Source organism: Melampsora larici-populina (assembly GCF_000204055.1).
Source record: "Melampsora larici-populina 98AG31 unplaced genomic scaffold MELLAscaffold_33, whole genome shotgun sequence".
Taxonomy (NCBI): Eukaryota; Fungi; Basidiomycota; class Pucciniomycetes; order Pucciniales; family Melampsoraceae; genus Melampsora; species Melampsora laricis-populina.
This window is the reverse complement of record NW_006768797.1, coordinates 147,921-166,377: the sequence shown is the minus strand read 5'-3', so window position 1 is coordinate 166,377 and position 18,457 is coordinate 147,921. Positions and strand designations below refer to the sequence as shown.

At 40.9% G+C, this 18,457-nt stretch overlaps 3 protein-coding genes across 3 annotated transcripts in view; 2 read left to right on the top strand and 1 right to left on the bottom strand.

Moving 5' to 3' along the window:
• Window positions 1–1,646: 1,646 nt before the first annotated feature.
• MELLADRAFT_89820 (uncharacterized protein) lies at window positions 1,647–2,469 on the bottom strand (the record flags this gene model as incomplete). The annotated part of the gene is made up of 3 exons (XM_007412792.1): window positions 1,647–1,930; window positions 2,070–2,261; window positions 2,313–2,469. The coding sequence occupies 3 exons, from the start codon at window positions 2,467–2,469 to the stop codon at window positions 1,647–1,649; spliced, it is 633 nt and encodes a 210-aa protein (XP_007412854.1).
• A 10,722-nt stretch (window positions 2,470–13,191) lies between these two features.
• MELLADRAFT_108918 (uncharacterized protein) lies at window positions 13,192–14,169 on the top strand (the record flags this gene model as incomplete). The annotated part of the gene is made up of 5 exons (XM_007412934.1): window positions 13,192–13,245; window positions 13,337–13,708; window positions 13,871–13,880; window positions 13,976–14,029; window positions 14,108–14,169. The coding sequence occupies 5 exons, from the start codon at window positions 13,192–13,194 to the stop codon at window positions 14,167–14,169; spliced, it is 552 nt and encodes a 183-aa protein (XP_007412996.1).
• A 1,050-nt stretch (window positions 14,170–15,219) lies between these two features.
• MELLADRAFT_37823 (uncharacterized protein) overlaps window positions 15,220–18,457 on the top strand; it is a gene marked incomplete at both ends in the record, with an annotated part of 37,915 nt that continues 34,677 nt past the window's right edge. The window contains 2 exons of the mRNA XM_007412935.1: window positions 15,220–15,436; window positions 15,662–15,749. Coding sequence (XP_007412997.1) covers window positions 15,220–15,436; window positions 15,662–15,749 — 305 coding nt within the window. The remainder of the gene's footprint in view (window positions 15,437–15,661; window positions 15,750–18,457) is intronic.

The following is an 18,457-nucleotide window of genomic DNA, read 5'->3' as shown; positions in this document are numbered from 1 at the left end:
GTCCGCGCATTTGATCTGATTCAATTTCACTCTGGTCACCCTGTAATTTATGTTGATGTGTTATGAGCTATGGTATATCAACTCATTCCTTTGAGTATCTTTTGAATCTATGAGTTTGGATATTTCTAGTATACATAATCCTTTACCAAATATATAATTCAGATACTTTGATCTCAAACTTTGGATCGGTGACAAGAAAGGGCTGCCTGCTCCCTTGAGAGAAATTCAAGGCTCTGGATGATTGAAGGTGTCTGTACTGAACCCCTGATTGGAAAATGCCTAGTCAAGCCTTCAATTCTTGGAATCCAATGAATGAATGTGTACTTGACTGCATCGTTCTCGTCTGTGACTTATGGTGAAGTAAAATGCGTTGAAGGTTGTGTAGGGAGGCATTCATATACCAAGATGGTTTACCACGTCTATTCAACTTGAAACTGTGGACTTGGCAAGTGACTCTGCAGGCTATGGGGATTGGAAAAACCCATGCCAAGCTGCATCTTTCGGTCTCTGAAAGTGGTAACATGATCGTGTTGGAGCTCTGGATAAGAAGGAGAGCAGAGAAGCTTGAGGAAGTCAGAGAATGGGACTTGTTTACAGGGAGAAAGAGAAGCTCAGATTGGAAAAGGACACTGGTCAGCTTAGGTCATCAAGCCACTGAGCAGACCTAAGCTTAAATAATGAGAGGCTTGTTAAGCTTAGAGCACCCACTATGGTGGGAGTGTTTTATCGTAAAGTTTGCGTTCCTGAGCGCGAAGTTTGATCATGCGTGTTTTACCAAAGTTGGTAACCGCGTGAAATCCACTATGGGATGATTTATCGTCTGCTTTCCCTAGTTCCTACGATAAATCAAGTCGTAGGCTTGCGTAAATCTGAGCACACAAAGTGCAAGACTTGACGCAGCCGTACGGACCGCAGGTCTAAAACAGGTCCATAGTGGACCTGTTGGTATTTTAGCGTTAGGGTAACGCTAAATCACCGAGTTAACGCAACCATAGTGGGTGCTCTTAGAGCAGACCCCAGCCAAGCCTTTCCTTTTTGATTTGTTCAACTGAGATTACATGACTCCTCCGCCGACAAGACTACAAAGTGAAGACTTTGATGGATCAATCCTTGGGTATGCTGCAAGCAGGCGACTTTCACCGCATCATCAATCCGTTTCAACATAAGACATTGACAGTCGGATTCAACTTCATGCCGATTCTTCCAGAGGCCAACCAAGATCGCTTTGGAGCAATTCACCATATGTTGCACATATCTCACTTTCTGGCCAAAGGCTTTATGTCTCACACTAGCAGATACACAATGCGCTTACGTGCCAATTATTACGACTCACGACCCTGCTCGTCTACAGATAACAAATTCATCAAATGTTTCTACCAATCTAGATGTCCATTCGACTCAATGATTGAAGACAAACCTGTGGAGCCACAGATGTCGCAATACCACTCGTTTTTGCATGCCTTGCTTCCTTGAAGATATCTCAAACACCAGGGCCTAAACTTTAGCGACCAAGCGGACTGGACCCATCTAAACAATTTATCATAAAGTAGTTCTACATAAATACAAATAGAGCTATTGCCTCAAGAGCATCATGAACAGTCATCTTCATTAGTCAAATCTAGTGGACTAGAACCATCTAAACAAAATTAACTCATTGCAATAGTTGGTGAACCAGGTATGTCCTCAAATGTCCCCAGATTCATTTGCCCATTGACATCCAAGAGTGTGTAAGTCTTCTTCTTACAAAAAGCATCTTTCTCTTTCATTTTAAAATGATTAATGTCCAAGTTATGATTTGAGCAGTTCCAAGACTGGATTTGAGGATGGTGAACACCCTTCCAATTGGGTTCCAAGATTGTAACATAATTCTTGAACCCGCCATCTAAGATGTAAACTTTGGTATACAGGGAAGGGTGATTGATTTCCCAATCTTTCTCTTGAAGATATATAGCCCTGTTTCAAACACATCCAAGTATAAGTTTGAAATATAACTGGGGTCAGTATTTGTAACATAAACTAAAGAGAAAGAAGAATCACTGAGAAAGAGGGATTTTCATAATTTGACTTACATTTCAGGACCTCAGATAGACAAAAATTTGCAAGGGAAAACCAATACAAGTTTCTTTGATGCTGATTTTCCTTGTCCTTTATCAAGACAACCAGAGATGGGAACCCCAATTCAGCAAAAAAAAAAGGATTGATCTCCTCCTTGGTCTCCACACTGATTCCCGCCTTGATATGGCTGCCCAAGAATTCATACTCTGATCAACAGTCAATAATTATGGTTTCTACAACTTCTTCATCAAATTCACCTCTTGTGAGACCATCTAATGTTTCACTGCTGATCTTTTTCATTGTGTTGTACAGAAGTCTTGAGCTAGGAAGGATATTGTCAAAAGGATTCTCTTGGAGATGACCTTGGGATTTGGTCTTGGGATTCTTGAGGGCTTTTGAAGATCCCATGATCATCTGGGTAGGTGGCAATGCAGTATGGTAAACGGTCTTGAGGAATTTGATTCAAGTGATTTTATTTTATGTTTCTTTCTTTTGTTGATATGAGTAGATGCTGAGAAAGGATCATTGCTTTCATCATCTTCATGTCTTGTTCTTGGTAATCTATTTGATTGTTGCCTAGCATAATATTTGGTCTTGAGGTTTGGAGTCTTTGGAGTGGGACCTGCAAGATGACTTTTAATCAAGGTGACTGACTTTGAAAATGTCTTGCTTGGAACAATGCTAAAGCTACTATGTGATTTTTCGATTTTCTGTTTGATCACAATTTGCATCTTTGACTTCTTTGAATTATCTGCATGCTCTTCAAACTCCCCATTATTGATAGGCTTACTCAAGGGCAGAGACTTTGAAAGTGGCGGTGGTGTAATGGGCAAAACTTGGAAGAGCATGAACAACCAAGGATTTATAAGATGACATACCTTATCACCCATGGCAAGAGATGCCAAAGCTTGTTGAAAGCTACTCTTAGTGACCGGCTTAAAATTTTTGAGGGGACAAAAGCTAGATTTGCTACTTGAATTGCTGGATCTTTTCTTTGTGTGATTGAGGCAAGGAAATGATGGTTGAACTTGTTTAGGAGAAATAGTGAATGATTGAGATGATAAATTCTTGGTGGACTTGGGTTGGCTAGCAATCTTGTAGAGATTTGGGGTCTGGCCTGGTGTTGAGGCCAGTCTCCTGCCTTGATGAATGGCATTTTATTTTTTTTCATGCTTAGACATCTTATCAACTGTGATGAAATTGATGATAGAAAGACAGATTCAAGAATGGGTGAGGTATAGGAAGTGTTGTTGATGTTGTGATAAGATATGGCAGGACTAAGTGAATGGTGGTGTTATGAGTTGAACAACAAAATAAACTTGGATAGATGTGAACAACTAGACAAAGGAATCCACTGAGGATATGAGTGTATAGTATTCGTAAATGTGTTTGTAAATGACAAAGAGGATTACTGAACATTTTCTTCATTTGTTCTAACAATGGGTCACATTTTGAATAATTTCAATCAGCTCTGGCTTAATGATTAGCAGCACCAATAAGTAACAATCATAGTCTAATGCTTTTGAAAGCTTCCCGCTCATATCACCTCAAGTACATGAGATGACCAGCACATGGTGGGAAGCTACAAAGATGGCAGAGAAGTTATTTCAACTGAAATCTCTTTGTCACTTGAGACAAATTGTGGGTTTGCTCATGAATTTGGTTTTCTTGAAGTGGCTTGTACATTTGCTGTGTGTACACAATGACTGTATCATGATACTGGTACTATGAAAGCTGACCCATGAGGTCTTCTTGGACTAGAATTTTGTTATACCCAGGCTCATCACCCCTCATATCCATAAAAGTCACATGGACTTAAAGAATAGATAGGATCACAAAAAGACTGACAAGATGTGTGGCTAGCCCAACTTACCACAGCCAATCACACTTTTAAACAGTGGCTAACTTAACAAATTGCTTGGACAATCACAAAAGCAAAGTCGTCAGATGCCGCGGCTAAGTTTTGGCACCTTGATACCAATTTGTGTATTTCCTGACTTTCATTTACAATTCTTATGTTGAAATGTCAAAATGACCAGAACATAAACAGTCAGCACTAGAGCAGCTGGATTTTGTTTCAAAACAAATTGGGTACACTATTGAATATGTGAATATAGAGGCCAAATGGAACTCTCCTTTTCTCTTGATGCAATCAAGTTTTGGTTGTCTCTTTCTCAAAAACACTGGTGTTTGATGTCAATTGAGCATGAAGTAGGACTTGATGATGAATTGAAGCCCTTGACCTGCAGGCTGAGGTGATCACAGCAAGACTCAAGGTTTCTGACCTTTTTATCTGCCTGGACCTCCGGAGAAAGACAGGTATATACAGAACAGAAGCACAGATACTTGAAGCAGGTTGGGCAGTTGTTTCAATCCGCAATCACTGGACTATTGGATGCAGTGAATTTCCTTCTTCCACTCATTACTCATGTTATCTTATTGAGGGGAAGGAACAAGGATACTTGTTTCTTTTTGTTTCTCTTATTATCATTACACATTCATTCTTAACTAATGTTGTAGCAGAATACATTCCGTGTGTTTTCTCCTGGGCAAACCTATAGAATATGTATTTGACAACACTGTAGGTTTCTTGGGGGGGGCTCTGCCCCAGCAGGGGGGCAAGGGAGGTAGGACCACCTGAAAAGTAGATGGGATAGTGCTGAACGGCTGGGCCTGGCAACTCTCACACCTACAGTATTCTGAGCTACATTAGAAAACCACATTACATAAACTTACTGTCCAAGGGGTGGAACCTCTTTAATTTGTGTACATTGCCGTAAGCATCAAGTTTCAATACACTAAACACATTCCTTTTTCTGGGTGGAGGGTGGGAGCAAAAAGAGTCCAATCTCAAGAGATGAGATTGTGATCTCAAGAGATGAGTGAGGGATGTGAGAATCCAGATCCGGGCGCGGGATAATCTAAGCATGAGTTTAACACAGATGGAGGGGGAGGAAAATGTTGCAAAAAAAAATTCTGCAATATTTTTCATGTGTGTGTTGAGAGAAACGTGACCCGGCCCCGGGTAACTTTCTTGATCACCCATTACCCGACATCTACCTGTATCGTGTAAAATACCGCCGTACCTTTATGTATGTACGATCAAACATTTTTTTTGAAAGCTCTTCAGCTTTAAGTCTCCCAAAGATCTTGCTGAAGAAACAATAATCACCATTCTTCCATTTTAAGTTTGCACGAAGTATTTGCTAATTGTATGCTTGATAGGCACTTTTCCAAAATGTAGTGTATCACGTCACAAACCATCATACAACCAAGAAAATTGTGTAGTAGGTTAGCTGACTACCTCTCACATAGACTCAGGTTTTGAAAGGGATAAAATGACGTGGTTTTCAAGACATCAGATCCTATCAAATTCGATGTGACAGGCCGTTCAAGCCGGAGAGCAACGCAGCCACAGATACCACACTTGTACCGGTATTGTACCATACCGTATCTGGTAAGTGTGGTACCGTACTGGCCGTACCGTAACTACGTGATGACTACGGTACTGGAGGGGCCAGAATCCATTTTTTTGATTTAGGTACGGTACTAGGTATGGTACCGGCAGGGCGGGTGCGGTACTAGGTACTGAGCTGGGACAGTACCCGGAATTTCAGCTACGGTACCGTACCGTACTTGATTTTGTACAGTCCAGGGGATCCAGGGGACTACCCTTGACCCTCGGTAACCCTTGACCCCCATCCGATCATATTCCAACACCAATGCCATCGAACTAGCAATGGTACACTCCCAATCTAGTCATAATAGTAAGTTTTCATGTCTCTTTCATCCTCTTTGGGTCAATATTCGCACTGATTCATGGGATATTGTGATATAGATCAGACAACCTCCACCATGGCCCCTCGTTGCACGGCTGAGTGGGTGGAAAAGCTTTCGAAGCCGTACGTCGTTTAACTCATTCCCTTGCTTTTGATTTAAAGAATAATAATTCATCTTTTTTTCACTATCCGTCATTTCGAAACCAAATCCTATCCCTCCCATTACAGATTCCTACTTTTATTTCTCTACCAATTTTCACTTCTCTTCCAAATCATTTCCTCCAAATCCTCAAAGATGTCTTCGTCATCTGTCGTCCACACCAATCGACGCAGCAGTCGTCCTTCACCTGCCCGAAAACCACATTCGATGATCCCCACCCCTGCTGACTCTCGCCGATCAGTCAAACGCCGTGATCGTGATGAAGATGATGCGTCTGATTCAGTTGCCTCAGTCGCCTCATTTCAACCTCATCCTACCAAACGCAGACACCGCTCGCCAACCGAAGATGAAGAAAGTTCTGAAGACAATCAATCGGTCACCACACGTAAGAAAAAGAAACCGCCTAAGAAGAAACGCTCCAAAGTGTCAAAAAAAAAACCAGACCACATCGAATCATCAACCAGTCAATCAACTACACAAGTTAAACTACAAATTAATCTCACACAAGATTCGGATGACGAGAACAGTAAGGTTTCCGGTAAACAAGACGAAGACGACGCTGAGGATGATCGATACGACCCTGTGAAGGATTATTTCAAAGATCCATTTGAGGGTCCCAAAGACGTAAGAGTTTTTACTTATCCATTCATTCTTTCACTCTATTGTTTCACTTCTTCCATCTTTTTCTCAATCTTATTAATGTCAATTTCTCTATGCTCTTAGAAACCTGGCGTGCGCGGTACTTTTCCTTGCAAGTATTGCGGGAAAGATGTCCGTAGTGTAGGTGGGACGTCAAGTCTCTGGGCGCATCGCGACGGTTCGAAGCAGCCCACCAAAACTGGACGACCCGGTTGCGACAAGCGAGATGCTGCCATTGAGGCAGGATGCATCCTTCCTCTGACCACCTTTGAAAAGCGAACCAGGGATGCTAAGCCCCCAGCCGGACAATCAGCAATCACTGCTTACGCTCACTCAATTCCCAAGTTCGACAACAAAACACTCAACCAGATGTTGGGTATGTGGGTAATTAGGACTGCGCAACCATGGCGACGAATTGAAGATGCATATTTACGGGCTGCTTTCCGGTATGCCAACCCCAACGCTCACTTATTTGGTCGAACGTGGGTTGCGAAGTTTGCTCACCAGGCATATATGGAGATGCGTGCATCAGTTTTTGACGAACTCAGAGTAAGTGTTCAATTACATCCTTTTATTTGATTATATATGCTGATCATCACTTATTCATTATATGTTACCTTAGTCCCTCACCAGCAAATTTGGATTGATCCACGACGCCTGGACCACGAAAGGGAATCGCTATGGTTTTATCGGTGCAACAGTGACTTGTATTACAGAGGACTGGAAGTATGTAACACGGCATCTATGCCTCAAGCTTATCGCATGGCATCACAAGGGTGATTGGCTTGCGGAACCCCTGATCAACATCCTCACAAAACATGGAATCCATCAAAAGATAAGTTTTCAATCCCTTTTATAATATTGATAATCGAATTCATCTATATACAACTGACTTTATTTCTTTCTTTTGTCGTAGCCACATGTTGGCACAGACACATGACTCCGGTAGCAACAACAACACATTGGCCGAAGCCATGCAAATCCGACTCACCAAATATAGTCAAGATCGAAATGAAGATTTCATGTGGGATCACGAGACAGATCGAGTTCGGTGTGTTTGCCATAAGTTAGCCCTCATGGTAAACGCTGGCCTGCAATCCCTTGGAATCCAAGCACCCCCACCACCGCTCATCAAATCTTCCATCTTGGGTGAATTCCCGATTCCAAAGACTACCTTGCAATCAATACCTGAAGAAATCGAGGATGACGACGAAGACAGTTGTGATGATGTAGAGGTAGGTGCGGCTGAAGAGATTGATGATACTGACCTCAAATCTTCTGAGGCCCAAGATACCCCTGATTGGTACGATGTCAAAGACGGGCCTCATCCAGCTCCAGATGTCTCATCTGACGACATTGGGACTTCAGCTACCGATCGAAACGAAGCTAATGCCGTCCACAACCTTATGACCAAGGTCAGTTTAATCTAACTGTTATCTGTTTCGATTTTCTTGTTTGATAACATTTTAAATGCTTCTATGATAGCTTGATGTTATCGGTCGAAAAATTGGAGGGTCAGCCGTTATGTGTGGTCTGTTTGATGCGGTCTCTCTGGCCATGACGAAAAAGAAGCTGCCACGTCCGATTCCCGGTTATGGAATCCGGTGGAACATCAAGTTACAATGTTGGAGGCGGCTGTACAACGCACGTGAGGTTGGTACTTTTTTTGTTAAACTTATGTGTTTTCTATTGTATACTTACCATCTTGACCTTAGGTGATTGACCAGATCCTCAAGGAGGATCAGATGGAACCACCACGTCATCCAAACCAAGCGCGCCCAGGCGAAACCCCTCTTCCGCCTGATGTCCACCGTCCCAGAGGTATATTTAATAAAGTCATGATTACGCCGGACGAATGGCGACAAGTACGCGAACTCATGGAGATCCTTGAGGTGAGTAACCTCTATTCCACTTGAATGTTGACACCACTTGACTCTTTGATTCTGTTGATTCATCGTCGCGTTTATTTAGGACTTTGAAAGGCTTACCAAGTTCTTCGAACAGGATGGACCCACGGCCTGTCTAGTAATCCGCGAGTATGTCAAACTCAAGAAGAAAATCCAAGCCAAGATTGACGCGACAAAATCACGCGCCGAGCCACTGTTCCCCATGTACCACGCCCTGCTGGTGCGTGTTGAAGCGTATCTCAAAGAAGCACTTGCATCTAACACACTCATCCTTGCCACCATCGTACATCCGAGCCTGCGAATGGACTACTTCGAATTTGCTTTTGGGGCTGACTCATCAGAGACCAGAACAGCAAAATTATTGATAGAAGCGGCATATGAACATAAGAAACGTGAAATCGAGTCCAGCGGCCCCGATGTGGCGAATGTTACGTTTACAGCTGAAACTACAGGGCATGGCAACACTCTAGCAGCTGAAGATGAAGAGTTTCGACGTCATAAAGAACTCAATCGTCGTAACACGGCGAATGAACTGCGATCTTACTTGGAGATGGCTGAGGAGCCTTCGGTCGAGGTGGCGGAAAATCCTCACCTGGCTTTGGCTTGGTGGCAAGTAAGTCTGATCTTATCTTGTTCACATCTTCATCACAATATTGACTTGGTAATTTTTACACAGGTAAACCAAGGGAAATACCCCATTCTTTCCCGCCTGGCACGCGATTATCTGGCAATAAGTGGGACATCATGCCCAGTCGAGAGGACGTTCTCGTCGGCAGCGGATGTTTGCTCCGCTGACCGCAGTTCCCTCTTGCCACGACCAATCGAACGCTTGGTATCTGGTCGTATGTGGTCTGTTGAAGGCGTACAGATGAAAGGCAAGTTTGCACTCGCCACTGACGCCATGACTCGATGTTCGGCCAATGACCAGAAAGCTCGTAAGCAACGTGGTTGAACACATATTTAGTTTCTTTAGTTATTTACTTCACCTTTGTACTGTTTTTCATGTCTGCTTGGTTTTAAGGTTTTCATTTCTCTCACTTTCTTTGAATAATCTTTTCTTCTCTACTTCGACTACCTTCTTTTAATAAAGTTTCAACTATATTTCTTTTACTTACTGCCTTGTATACACGTTTTCTGGTTCTCCAATGTTTCTTTCTTTCAATTGTCATTTTTTGTGCGCTTTTTCACTAGGTACTAGCGACGGTACCTTGTAGTACCTGGCCCGGTACGGCATCGTACCGTACCGCTGTTTGGCAACCAGGTACCGGTACAGTACCGTACCTACACTGCTAAACAGCGACGGTACTGCACTTTAAGGCATAAGGCGTGCCCAAGCCTCAGCTACGGTACTAGGTACTGTATCTGAACTGAGTTACGGTACTCGGTACTGTGATCACTTCGTATCTTTTTGTAAGATACGATACCGGTATCACAGGTACGGCATCAGTACCGTATCTGTGGCTGCGTTGCGGAGAGTAGCCTTATCAGTCTTCACGGGAGACAACGGGAGACAACAGCTGTACAGCTTTCTGTACAGCGTGTCTTGATCAATCTGCCTGAAGCAGTACCCCTGCGTTTGTCTGACTCGCAATCGACTCCCATCCATGCTCGTCACTACCGTTTTATTCTGTCTTTTGCTATCATGCTTTTCAAAAACATCGCCAACCGCTTGAAATCTATCCCAGCGATATGGTGAAATCTTCAATTTGAAGATTTCGTCAGGTTTTATGAATGGTCCATCGCCATGTTTGGAGCAAAACAAACGGAATGAAAGGTCAAAAGGAAATTACCGTTTGATTCAAAAGAAATATAAAAGAATGAACTCGATTTGAGTATTTCAATCATTTCAAACCCGATTTTAGTTTTTTGAATAGATCGATCGATTAAAAAACCAAAAGTATGAAATGATCTCGTCATAATTTCCACATTGTTATGGTGGATGAAATGTCAGTAAATTCGCAGAAAGAGTTCAACATTATCATAACCCCTCCATTGATTATCCATAAATAGTAGCTATCAGACTTTGCATCCCTGGGATGCAGCTTACATTCTTGAGATGCATGTCTGTACAAGCTCTTTTGGTGCTTGTGTCTGCGGGTAGTGGTGTCTCTCAGTGTCTACTCGGTACTTAGTCTCTTGTTTGTCTCTCGGTCGTCTATTGTCTCCCGTGAAGACTGATACGCTTACGCTCCCGTTCAAGGACACCGTTTATGGCAGCCTATAACATTTGTGAAGTTGTCAAGATGAACCCATCCATCCGAACTTACCAGATGAAGGTCAACTCCAAAGACCTCTAAACCTACAACAAAAACTTGTTGTATTTCATCTCGATCAGTCCCTAGAAAATTTTAAAGAGGTTTTGTACTCTTCGAACTCGATTGAAGGCAAGAGGTATGATAGGGCTCAGTAGGGAGCACAAGGTGAAGTGCGATGTGGATTTACGAGCCAAAATTGTCAGAGCATCCCTTCCATAAAAAGTGAGAGATTCCAGCGATTTTTTATATATCAGCTACGGATTCCACTCCACGTTAAGGACACTTTTACTCCGTGAATCCTTTGTAGCCTCTGAAAATGAACCGTCCAAAAACAAAACGAGGGACTGACAAAATTCGCATAACAAAAGTACAGGAGATCGAATACCATCCAGATGGGAAAACAAATATCTACAAGTTCAACCTGATAGGCCTACAAGTGAGTTCAAAAGAGAACGGAGTTTTACAAAAACTATAAGATAATGATATACTGGACCGTATCTTAGGTATCATATGAAGTTGAAAGATGGTATGAAAATACCAGGCCATCGCAGGCAAAAGAGAAAGACCAAATCCGGGTTAATCCCTATACGAAAACCCATGGGACTCGAAGAAACATACTAAACCAAAAGTTATGAAATGAAAGTAAAGTAAAGTAAATTTAACCATCATATTCGCGCTATCCATTACTACACACGAGATTGAGGAGTTAAAGATGTCCATCTGCGTCGGTCTCGAAGTAATTGAACTTGATGAGATTCAAGTCTAGTAAAGAAGTTCGCATATAACTCTCTTTCGCTCTTTGGTCTTTGAGTAGGAGTGAAAAGCTGAGCAAGAGTATATGAATTGGGTCTATTAGTTGGAGTCCGAGGTGTGAAAGTCGAATTGACATTGATGGATGATTCGACTCTAAACATGGGCGTTTCGGGTGCTTCGAGCAACTTGCTTTCTGAAACCGACTTTCGGTGAGTTGTTGCAACTGTGACCGCAATATTGATTTCAGAATGCTACTTCCTTGTAAAAGACAAAGGATATCAAGACACTCACATTGTCCTGCCATGAGTTGATCGTCGAGAGTGAAGCTTTCCATTTTATAAGACATTGGTTAAGTGATTGAATTAGACTGGGTATCTTCTGCAAATCTGGTGCTTGTGAAAGATGTAATGAATTGAAGGACGAACTTGAGATACGCAAATGGAGGAGAGGGGGTGACAATCGCAGCACGCCTTGATATCTATAAAAATAAGAAAATGAAAGGCCCCTTTCCAACTTGAGGACGAATCAGCAACTACGAAATCGATGAAAACTCCCTTGCAGCTCTAATAAGTAGCGCATCTATACATCCTTTGTAAAGACTGAGCTTGAGTATCGTTACCCTTTTACGCTCAAAAAGTCTGATCACTGAGGCTCAAAGAGGCTTTTGATATCCAATCTCGTAAAGATTTTGCCTACATAGCACTCCCTGAATTGCACAGGCATGCAGGTAGCTACATAGCGTACAGACTACATCCGCGTCCAGGGGTTCATGCGCGATTGAACATTTCTCACACAAAATATTCGATTTTTGGGACCTCACAGCAATACCGAGACCGCTGCGCTGTCAATGGCAGTTGCGTTGCGATAGCGTTTGGGTTTCGGGATCCGCTAAGTTATTATGATAAACTGGATGCTACTGGATGATCAGAAGACAGAAAAGATTTGTAGATATGGAATTGAAATTTCTTGAAATTGCACTGCTCCCTCGCTTTAACGAGTTTCGACTCTTGACGCTATCTCCCAACTCTCTCAGGACCCACGCAAGCAGAGCTGAGCAAGCACTACCAAAGCCCATCGACCTGAAAGGTCTTTCAAAATGTTTTTCCGCTATGAAAAAGGCTAAAATCGGTGATTTTAGAAAACCCACTCACCTGGGGCTGTGCCAGGGTCCTTCTCCCTCACTTGACTTTTTCATTTGAACCCAAACTATGAGGAGTCGAATCTTCTTCTGTACACGCATCCACTTTTGCATCTCTTATTGTTAATGAATGTTGAAAGAATCGAATGGCGCCAAAGATGTATCCTAGCCTGCGGGACGGATGCAATAGTGTTGATCCCCTCGGGATGGGTCACCAATCGCCGCCGAATATGTATGTTGAAGGTTTCATTTTTGACGAGTTCGCAGGATCTTGGTAGTGATTCAAAGGAATAAATCACTTACATGTATACCTAGTCGATGAATAAAAAAGCAGGTTATCAAGTCAACTTGACCTTTTGATTTTCACATCCCATCCACATCCCATCTCGTCAATTTCTACTTGTGCATAGACTACCTTTTTCTTCTTCTTTTCGATATCTTTATTTCTCCTTGCCTTTCAAACGCCTATTCAACACACCCAAACATTTCAGATCTTTTTCATACAATGTTCTCCTTACACGCAACTCTCGTTCTGGGTCTCTGTATCTTTTTACCAAGCGTAGGTCAGCTTTTAATTTGAATTATAAAATTTCTTCTGAATTTTTTTGACAATACTAATTCAGAGGGATGCCCCTTTGTTATATCCTTAGTTAACCTTCGCAGAGGAACATCCACCTCAGAGTGCACATGTGTATTGGCGTTGGAAAGATGAAGGGAATTCTGACGCCAAAGACAGCAGTCTCTTCACCGGTCACGCTAATATCACATGGACTAGAAAAGCAGGATGTGAGATGTCAGGGCCTGCGAGTAATTTCCGATTCTTTGTCTCTCCTACCGCTCGTGTGCATGTCGAAGCAGAGACCAAGAACAAAAGTAAAGATTTTATGGATCCCAAGAGTGTTTATCATTGGCCTCATGCTAGAGATACCTCTGGTAGTACAAAGTGTAATGCGTATTCGAGGACTGATTTTTGGATTCACAATGGAAATCGAACACAGAAGATGAGGATCCGATTGCCCGATGTAAGCTTTCATCGGATTTCTTTGACACTTTACCCATCCACCTTTCCACTTTCTTGGAATCGTTGTTTGAAGACTTAGGTTTCTGATGTCTGCTTTTCTGGTTTAATGCACGATATTTCGACAATGTGTGATGTTTGAATGATACCTTTCCTATCTTATCAGATCTGTAATGGTACGTCACACAATTTGATGTATCGGAACTTTGTCTTCTCCAATCTCCACATTTCAAAAACTGATCAAATATCTTTGCTTTATGATCTTCAAAAGATCATGATTGCAAAGGTCCAGATCAAGAGATACCAAATGTTCAATGTTTGAATGGTCAGTGTTTTGCTTCATCACCCGTTTGCTTCAATTTTTTTCTTAAATTCATAACTCTGTTTGCACGCTCACTCACAGGTCCAAAAGGAAGGGTTGTCATGTACCTTGACAAATGGATCGATGAATGCTTCGAACGTTGAGTTTGGGTTTTCCATCTTCTCATCTCCTCGTTGCGATTCTAAGAAGAGCAGAAGTAAAGACTGAGCTAGGGGATAGACACCCCTTTACGCTCAAAAGTTCACATCGCTCAGGTTCAAACAGGCTTTTGATATCCAATCTTGTGGAGAGTTTGGCTACATCATGTTCCCTCAATTGAACAGCTATGCAGGTAGGTGTGGAGACTACATCCAAGTCCGGGTTTTTGATGCGCAAAGAAACATTTATCACACATAATGATTGCTTCTTGGGACCCAAAGAAGCGCAAAATTTGCTTGCTTAACACAAACCCAACCAACCCAACGTCACGGTTTGAGGGACTCACGTCAAGTTAGCAAAGCTTGTTGAGCAATTTTGACAGTTGTGGCGATTATCATAAGAGATTCTCAGAGGTGCTGAGGAGATATATTCACTTATATTCATCATTTGTTGAACCAAGGCTCGATCGAATTCAAATGTCTAAATCAGACTACGTTATCCTTTTGTATCTTCACTTCTGCAATCAACTATCTGGCAAACTACTGCAAATTGCCCCACCAAGCCGACAAATAGATCGACTGGTAAGACCTTTTAAACATCAGTTTACGTCCGTATGAAAGTAAATGTGATTATCTATCAATCTATAGGAGCCACAGGGGTGAAACGGGGCGCCAAGCTGCTTCAAATTCTTTATCCATTACGTACATCATCGAAGCGTTGATCAAAGCAATGGACGACAACTAAGTTGGATTGTAAAGTACATAAACCCCAACCAGTCGAAGAGACGTACTTGAGGCCTAAATACATAGCTACGTGGATATGTACATAATAAGTAAGCTGTATAGCTTAAGTTGACTTTCTGACTGGTTTTGAGTGTAAATCAAGAGAAGTGAATGATCGAGTAGCTTCATCATCATCATCAATTCCTCAATTCAACATTCCAAGATGTCTGAAGAAAAAAAAACAGAAGAACTAAAAGTAAGTAGTATCCTTTGACGGTCAATCGATCAGAATTGAAGACCAAAAAACACTGATCTTTGATAATCTTTCAGGATTTCACAGCCGAAGAACTATCATCACTATCAAGTTCATCTAATTTACATTTACTCATTCATGGAAAAGTTTATGCAATTTCAAAATTTTTAGATGAACATCCAGGTGGTGATGAAGTTTTATTAGGTGAATCTGGAAAAGATGCAACCGAAGCTTTTGAAGATGTAGGTCATAGTGAAGAAGCCAGGAATTTAATGAATCAATATCTTGTAGGAACTTGTAAAGAAGTAAGCCTTTTTTTCAATCGATCCAATTCTCAACTTGCATTAGGAGTATTAATCAAACTTTCAAATTCATTTCTTTTAGCATGCAACCAAGGGTCCTCCTACTGCCAAGAAATCTGCTCAATCTGTCACGGGTCAAACTCACCAAGACGAATCATCAGGCGGAATGGGCTACCTATTACCCTTGGCTCTTCTTGCCGGATATCTTTCGTATCGTAAGTAGATTCAGTTGATTCGGATCTCACCGTTTCCCTAGACCTTGAAACTCTTGCCTTCTCAAACTTATACTCTTTCCTGTTTTCTTACTGGTGATAGGATTCTATTTTGGTCAATAATTTCCTTATTCAAACCTTGACTTGAATTAAGACAAACCTCATCTCTTTCACATCATACCTTCAAACCTTTTTTCTTTCTTCTTTATTATATATACTGATTGTGAAAGATATGAGAAATCTAAATTAAACATGAAAACCTTTAACCTCATGAAAAACTTTTCTGTTTTTTTCCAATTCTTGAAAACCAAATAAATTCCTAATCTTAAGTTGAGTTTTTTGAAATTATCAAGAGAGATGATGATCAATTCAAAATGAATTTGATTTTTTCTTGACACAAAAAAAGACTGCATGTTTTTCAAGATGAGAACACAAACCTTTGAGAATATGTCTCCTTCTAAATATAACCCTTTTCCCCTTCCTGAGTGAACAAAACAGTTCAGAATCCAAACCTCATCTGTCAAGCACAACCAAGCTCTCTAAAAAAGAATTTTTTAAAGGTAAAAGTGATCAGATCTGTGTAAAGGCTCTTGAACTGTTGATCACAATGTCAAGTTTTCCCTACACAGCAAGTGTGGTATGATCTCAAGCTTGGTTTTCAAACTATAATTCTCAATTCTTCTCCTCTGAGGATCAGATGATAGATCTCAAGAAGAGAAGCCTATCGAGTGAACCAAATGTCTGTCTTTGTTTTTCAAATTAATCCTATTTTGTTGCATGAAAGTACCAAGATATGAAATTTTGAGAGATGCTGGAAGTATGGCAATGAAGTCAGTGTCTTGTTCACATTGTTCTACATAGTAAACCCACTAAATATACACAGATTAGCACAAAGAAAACCCATGGATTTCAAGATATCTGACTCTCTGAACATGGTTTTATAACACTCTAAAAATCGCATTCAAGAGGTGAATATAAGTTCCATAATATTATCCCTATTTTGCAATGCCCAAACTCCCTCTTGGAAGTTCTGCATTCCTTCACAGGTAGTATCATCAAAAAAAAACTCATTGGGAAGAAGCTTGACCCTCTTACCTTCTTCTCCTTTTCTTGTACTTTCTTTATACATTTGGATGTTGTGAATCAAATTCCTTGACTAATCCACTACTATTCTTCTTCATATATAAAGCTGTCTATATATGAGTCCAGACAAGTTTCATCCTCATCATTTGAACTTGTCTCTTTATCACTGCATAAGCAACTTACTTACTTGCTTCTTGGTGATTTTGACTCATAGGTAAGTCTTTCATAGTGCCCTCATCTTTCTTCATCTCTATGTACATGTATGCGTGGTTCTGGTGCTTTGTGTGTGTTGCAAAATAAATAACCATTCAAACTTGTCTCTGGACAACAACATAAGCAACTTACTTACTTTCTACATACTTGCTTCTTTGTGATATTGACTCATACTATCATCACCTTAATTTCACCATGATCATCAGTTCAGCAATACCTTACCGTAACCAAATAAGTACATAATCATCAAAAATGCTTCTTAGATATAAAATTTTCCAAAAATTCCAAGATTCGTTTGTTCCAGATTCTTTTTAAACCTTTGTCCATCTTCATCAACCAATCAACCAAAGAAAAAAAATGCAAAACCAAAACCAAAACCAAAAAGAAACCTATAAACTTGACTTTTTTTCTTCTTCAATATTTTTGATTTTCACCACCAATACCAACACCAAATCAATCCATAAACCAATCCGATCATCCAAACCAAACTCCAAAACTGACTCCAAGCTTTTGCCATCTCACCTTTTCTTCTACTTCTACTACCACCTCCACTCCTACTTCCCCTCCTACTACTTCTTAATCTTTCAACTCTTTTCTTTCCAATGAAAATTGAAAGTAACTTAAACAAGATTTCACAGGATCGGTTTCTTCTTGTACCAAGTTGATGAAAATCTGAATTACTTGAATTAGAATACCTACTAGGTAAACAAGGACGCTAAGCCAAACCCAAAACGGAAAAAAAAACCCAAAACAATCAAATGATAGATCTACAAAATTTAGGAAAACTAAATCACACTTACTTTACCACTATTTCGTTGAGCAGATCCATTGAATTCATTCAAATTTGTGCTTCCAGAATGATAATTTTGAAAATTAGGTAAAGGATGAGAGATCCGATCATCTTCATGACCCGAATCGACCGGAGAATGATAACTGATCACACTACTAGGCGAATTAAACCCATTAGGATGACTGATGAGACCTCCTTCTTGGAAGAGTAAGCCAGACGGATAACTTTCTCTTTCACCGGCTAAACTTAAACTACCCGATTGTCTAGAATGTTGTGAGATCAATCGATGATGTCCTGATTCTTCATCTGATCGATTCTCTTCTGAAGACGAATCAGATCCAACGCTCATGGGTTTTTTCGTAAACATCAAGGTTCTTGATAATGATTTCCGATGACGATGATGGATTGGTAATCCATTGGTTTTGGCTTGTTGTCGTATCCTACCAGATCGATGAGAGGTCATTACATTCCAAATCGGCATTCCAAAGATCATCAACAAACTGATCAAGAATAATGGTACATAAAGATGAGTGTATGATTTGATTTGATTGGGTAAGAGACATGAGGTTTCAAAGGTGGAATCCTTTTCAGGTAGTTTATCAAATCTGGACGGATTCGAGAGTGATAAGAGTTGATATCCTGGTCTTTGTATACCCATTCCCATTGAAAATGATTTGACTGAGATTTCATGGATTGATGAAGGAGACGGATTAGCGTA